The sequence below is a fragment of the Piliocolobus tephrosceles genome, chromosome 1, assembly GCF_002776525.5.
Source record: "Piliocolobus tephrosceles isolate RC106 chromosome 1, ASM277652v3, whole genome shotgun sequence".
NCBI classification, from domain to species: Eukaryota; Metazoa; Chordata; class Mammalia; order Primates; family Cercopithecidae; genus Piliocolobus; species Piliocolobus tephrosceles.
The window spans coordinates 58,190,784-58,196,563 of NC_045434.1; the positions used below are offsets into that span (position 1 = coordinate 58,190,784).

Consider the following 5,780-nt stretch of genomic DNA (forward strand, 5'->3'; position numbering starts at 1 on the left):
GTAGGTAACCCCTTCCATTAACAAAGCTTGAATCAAGGGAGAGGTGGCAACCCTCTTCTCTCCAGCCACACCCACCTCCCAGATAATGCCGCCATTCTCCTTACCTTTCTCCCAAAGCCCATGGCACGTATCACCAATTGATCACAGCATTCTAGTTGAACCCTGTTCTTTCGCAGCACTGATCAGGGTTGCATGAATAGATGCTTATTTGCCATGATGGGATTAAGCCACCCACGGACAATTGTACAATTGGATACAATGAGTATGTATTCATAAAAGTTCTGTTGTAATTAACACATTCTCATTCAACTGTGTGATGTAGTTCACACATCAGATGAGCAAGATGAACTCTGACAGAGCAAGATGACTCTGAGGGACTGGGGCACAGGACAGGGTTTTGATTGGAAGGTGAGAGAAATCTGAAGGGGAGCAAAACAGGTTGGAAGCACAAAACAATTAAAGAGACTTTAAATTGCTGAAGGGAGCCACTCAGCCTCCTTGCTCCCTACAGAGAGACTCTGAAGTAGGCCACTACTTTGCAACAGGGAAGGTCAGACATGAGGAAATAATGGAGGAAAGGAAGGTAGAATCAACTGCTGGCCACAGCTTGGAAAGGTCCAGGGTTACCCAATCAATAGTTTCTGTATAACTGTGGGCAGCTATTGTCTGTACCTCAGTTTTCTCCAGTTTTTGGTTTTGTTTTGTTCTGAGACTGTCTCTCACTGCTTTGTCACCTAGGATGGAGGGCAGTGGTGCGATCTCAGCTCACTGTAACCTCTGCCTCCCAGGTTCAAGCAATTCTCCTGCCTCAGCCTCCCCAGTAGCTGGGGCTATAGGTGTGCACCACCACACCCGGCTAACATTTGTGTTTTTAGTAGAGACACAGTTTCACCAAGTTGGCCAGGCTGGTCTCAAATTCCTGACCTCAGGTGATCCACCCACCTCGGCCTCCCAAAGTCCTGGGATTACAGTTGTGAGCCACCGTGCCAGGCCTTCATCCTGTTGAAATTATTTTCCTTTTAACCCTCCAGGAGGGAAAACTTACTGTGTAAATGTATACAGCCTGAGAGTATAAATGACAGGGAGACAAGCTCTACCCAGAAAGCTGAGGCTTCTCCCAGGGTAGCAGCGGCAGGGTAGCCTCCTGTAGAAGAGGCATCTATAGGGACTGAACTGACCAGCGTGACATCCCTTGGTCCAGAATCTATGGACCCTCCTTCCTAGGACCACCCAGGCCCTGCCTACTGGGGTTGTAGTGTCTCTGCCTATCCAGGCTGGAGATTTCAGAATGGGTTGCAAATTGGGAGAATACAGATAAAGAGAGAGATGCTCCAAGCACTGGGACTTTGTGGGCAAAGAATTTCACTCGGCAAACTGTGTGGTTACTGCCCTTTGCAGGGCATCTTCATTTGGGGAAAGACATGAAATGGTAATGGCCAAACCCCCCCTCACCCCCACCACCTCCAGGCCGAACACCGCAGTGGGGGAAGATGCGCAGAGGTGGGGGAAGAAGTGTGCAAAGAAAGGGCCTGGATGGGTGGGGGTCCCAAAAGGACCTAAGCAGCAGGAGACCCCCAGGAGTGGGCTTTAGGCCCAGCAGCTCCTCCTTCTCAAGGTGAGTCCAGAGGCCATTCTGGAGTGGGCCTGGGTGCCAGGCCCTGGGTACTCCTTTGGGTACCAGGCTGGCCTCCTGATTCCTGAGGCGTTGACTCAGTACCCCATAGGGGACTGCCCTCCTCCAGGCCTGGCACAAAGCCAGGGGACTAAGAGCAGTCTGTAGGACAGAGGGCAGAACCACAGCAGGGAGGGGGCTCCCATGCCAGCTCCCCCTCATGCCATATGAGGCCAGGCCTGTGGCTCGAAGCCCCTGAGCTGGGCATGTCCTGAGAGTCTGGGACCGTCCAGGGGCTGAATCTTCATCCTCAGCCCTGCGAAGCCTTCTGCCCTCCTCCCGGGGTCTGTCCATTCCTTCAGCTCCAGCGCCTCCTCCACACGCCCATGCCTTCCACCTCGCCACATGGAACATAGCCGTGCCCCCACAAACCAGAGGGAACAACGAAGCTGGCAAGAAAGAACAGCAGTTAGAGCAGGGGCAACACTGGGGAAAGGAGTATCTATTATGAGCTGGGCATTTTACACCAGCACTTCCCAGCCTTTTCCATAAACATGGAAAATATTTTTTGCATACATACTGTGGTCAAGGGAATCTGCTTCCTCCCAGGCCCCCAAAACCTGAAGATCAACGTGGATCAATCCTCAGCACAGGGGGTCTGCCTTATACCCCACTTCTCAACTAAACCCTCACTACAATGTGGGAGGGCGTTAACAGGACCATCAAAGTGGGGTATGGCACTAGATGGGGCCCCAGGCTCACTAGGACTCTATTGTTGAAGATGCCTGCAGGCGGGTAAGGTCACCTAGGAGGTGGTAGTGGGGAGAGGGGGATCTAGGTTTCCATTGGAAAAATCAAGGCTAGAAGGAAGGCTAAATCCTTTCTTGGCCCTACTCCTACTTCTCACAAGAAGGGAGTGGCATCTGGGGAAGAGGGCACAGGGCTGAGAGCCAGGGCTTCTAGATTCTATTCCTGGCCCCTCCCCTGGGCCTTCCTGACCACAAATCCACCCCCCACTCCCTGCCCTACTGCTCATAGAGGATTAAGACATCACAAACAACTCATGACCCCATCCTACACCCACCGACCCTGCCCCAGTGCCCCATGCCCTCCTCCAGCTTCTCTTCCCCTGGCATAGCCAGGCCTGACTGGCACTCAGGAGCAGGTAGACAGCTAGGCCCCCACCCCTTGGCATCAGTGGCCTAGCCTCTGGTGCAGTTGCCCATCCTCCAGCTCCCTTGCTCTCCCACGAGTGAGCCCTAGGGCTCAAAACCCACTGTCAAGAATGGGAACCAAGTGCGGTGGCTCACGCCTGTAATCCTAATACTTTTGGGAGGCCAAGGTGGGCAGATCGCTTGAGCTCGGGAGTTCTAAACCAGCATGGGCAATGTGGGGAAAAACCAAATTTACAAAAAAAAAAAAAAAAAAAAAAAAAAGGCATGGTGGCATGTGCCTGTAGTCCCAGCTACCTGGAGGGTGAGGTGGAAGGATCGCTTGAGCCCAGGAGGTTGAAGCTGTTGAGGCTGCAGTGAGCCATGACTATACTACTGCACCAGCCTGGGCAACAGGTAGAGACCCTGTCTCAAAAATATATATATAGGCCGGGTACAGTGGCTCACACCTGTAATCCCAGTACTTGGGGAGGCCAAGGCAGGTGGATCACCTGAGGTCAGGAGTTCAAGACCAGCCTGGCAAACATGGCGAAACCCCATCTCTATTAAAAATACAAAAATTAGCAGGGCACCTGTAATCCCAGCTACTCTGGAGGCTGAAGCAGGAGATTTGCTTGAGCCTGGGAGGCGGAGGTTGCAGTGAGCCAAGATCACACCACTGTACTCCAGCCTGGGTGACACAGCGAGACTTTGTCTCAAGAACCAGCAACAACAAACACATACACACGTACAGGAGGAGTTGGATCCCTCAGGCCCAGTCCAGCCAAGCCGGCCCACTAAGGCCCCACCTTTGGGGCCGGACTCCTTGGCTCTATTCCTAAGGCTTGATGGTGCCTTCGCTAACTGGGAGATACTGTCTTTCTACATCAATTCAGTGCTCAAACTTTATGACAAGAATTCAACCTAGAGGGAAAGAGGGTCTGTCTCCACGATCCGCGTCCCCACCCTCGGTTGTCCCCACTTGTCCCCAGCTGCCAGAAAGCCGAAGTCCAGGAGCCCTGCTCTACGTGGAAAGCAGAGGCCCACAGCCTGGGGCAACCTACAGGCCACACTCTACTTCCTTCCACCTGAGTCAGGGCTGAACCAACTTGTAGGAAGGCTCATCTCACCCAGGGGTCCCCCTCCCAGGGTTTCCATCTTCCTCTCAGACACCTGGGTCACATTCAGGACCAGCCGACCTGGCACCTCAGGGCAAAGTCCGGATCTGCTGGGTTGGCCACTGGCCCAGGCCTCCCATGCCCTCAGATGGCCCCAGGAACCTCCCCTAAGACTGTCCGGCTGTGAAGTAGAATGCTAGTCCTCATTCTCTCTGTAGGGGAAAGAGGAGAAGGAAGGAAATAGGAGAAGGAAGGGAAGAAGAGAAGAGGGTCCAGTCCCCCGGGGGCTCACCTGCCTTGACCTCAGCACCGAGATGGTGGGTAGCATGAAGGTAAGATGGTGCGCCCGGTGGTTTAGGACACGAGGGTCCCGGTCCCGAGGCTCTGCCGGGCCCGCACTGTCTGGATGGCCTGCTGGTTCTTGAACTTGACCAGGCCTAGGGTGATCTGGGCGTTCCAGCCGGGATCTTCCAGAGGGCAGCGGAAGTCGATCTCGCCACCGCCTTCGGTCACCAGCGTGAAGTAGATGTGGCGCCCTGTGCTCTCCACGCACTCCACGGCCTTGATGCGGGCGAAGCTGAGCTCCTTGGGCCGGCCGCCCGTGCCCTTTGCTTCGAAGAGCTGCAGCCCGCGCTCGGTGAGCACGCAGCGCTTCCGCTTCCACAGCTGCAGCAGCCCGCCGCTGCGCTTCTCCAGCACGCCCTCCTTGAGCACGGTGGCCGTCGCCGCCGCCGTCATGGGGGCCCCGAGGTTCGCGGAAAGCTCCAGGCTGCGGCGGGCGCGGCGCCACTCTCGGCCCGGCAGCGCAGGATTCTGGCGCCCCGGGCTGGCTGGCCGTGCGCGCTGCCCACCTGCGTCCTGACTGCCCGGCGCGCCCGCACTGCGGCCCTCAGCACCTGGCTGCCAGTGAGGTGGCGTGGGTGCCCCCAGCGCGCTCCGCGCCCACCGCCCCGCTTCAGCCTGCACCTCCTCCTCTGCTCTACCGGAGCTGGCCCAGCCCGGTCCGCCTCTACCGGGTGCCTCTGCGCCTCCCTAGCCCGTGAGCCACGCCGCCCGCCGGTTCTCTTGCTCCCCTGGGCTCTGTCTGCGCGCTGGGCGGCAGCTCGCGAGATGTGCCCTTACATGTTCCGCTGTTCGCCTCCTGCGACGCCCGCCCGCCGCGCATTCCTGCCCCGGCCGGCCCTCCCCTCCGCGCAGTGCACCAGCTCTGGCAGAGCCCAGGGGGCGGGGCCGCAGCGGGGGCTCAGTCGCTCACTGGAGGCGCAGGACGAGGGGCGGGGAGGGCTGGGACTGAGGGGGGCTGCTTACTCAACAGCCCAAGCCTTCTGGCTGCCGTCTGCCGCTTCTCGGAACCGCAGCTCCCCCAAGCCTTGAATGAAGGGGGAGATGGCGGGGAAGGGCGGGGGGAAGGCGCATCTCCTGGATTGGAGAGAGTGCTGCTAGCAAGGGGGTGGGCTTGGCGAACGCACAGTGGCACCAGTTGCATGTTAGGCGTCAGACAGCTGCTGGCTACTTGGCAGGCCATGAGGCCCCCAGCCTCTGCATCAAGCCTATGTTGGGTTCCTCCTCCATCGGCCGATTTCTTTGTGCACTACCCAAGAGAGGCTGTCCATCGCTGCCTCTGCTTGGACAGTTCACCTGCTCCTACTACCCGCACGCAGTGCGCGGGGAGGCCTGTAGAGAGTAGCCAGTGCCAACAAAGGAGAGCTCAGGCTTGAGGTCATTCATGCCCTCCTTATAGTGGGGGAGGAGGGACCCCCTCCGTGACCTGGGCATGCCACTGTCTGCGGTCCTCTCCACCGCACACACTTGCAGGGGCCGACGCTGGACCGATGGCACAGCCAGTCCCATGTGTAAGCGCAGCTCCAACCTTGCTGCTTCCTTCCGCTCCGCAGATTC

The 5,780-nt window shown here is 57.4% G+C and overlaps 1 protein-coding gene across 1 annotated transcript; it reads right to left on the bottom strand.

The window, feature by feature from the left end:
* Window positions 1–383: 383 nt before the first annotated feature.
* On the bottom strand, window positions 384–5,230 carry PHLDA3 (pleckstrin homology like domain family A member 3). Its single transcript, XM_023186990.2, has 2 exons — window positions 4,174–5,230; window positions 384–2,061 (listed from the first exon to the last, which is right to left on the bottom strand). Exon 1 carries the CDS (start codon window positions 4,617–4,619, stop codon window positions 4,236–4,238), a length of 384 nt encoding a protein of 127 aa, XP_023042758.1. The 5' UTR covers window positions 4,620–5,230; the 3' UTR covers window positions 384–2,061; window positions 4,174–4,235.
* Between the last annotated feature and the right edge of the window lie 550 nt (window positions 5,231–5,780).

What these genes read in the sequence shown, in the direction of transcription:
- PHLDA3 (XM_023186990.2), bottom strand. Translation starts at nt 4,619, where the DNA reads ATGACGGCGGCGGCGACGGCCACCGTGCTCAAGGAGGGCGTGCTGGAG.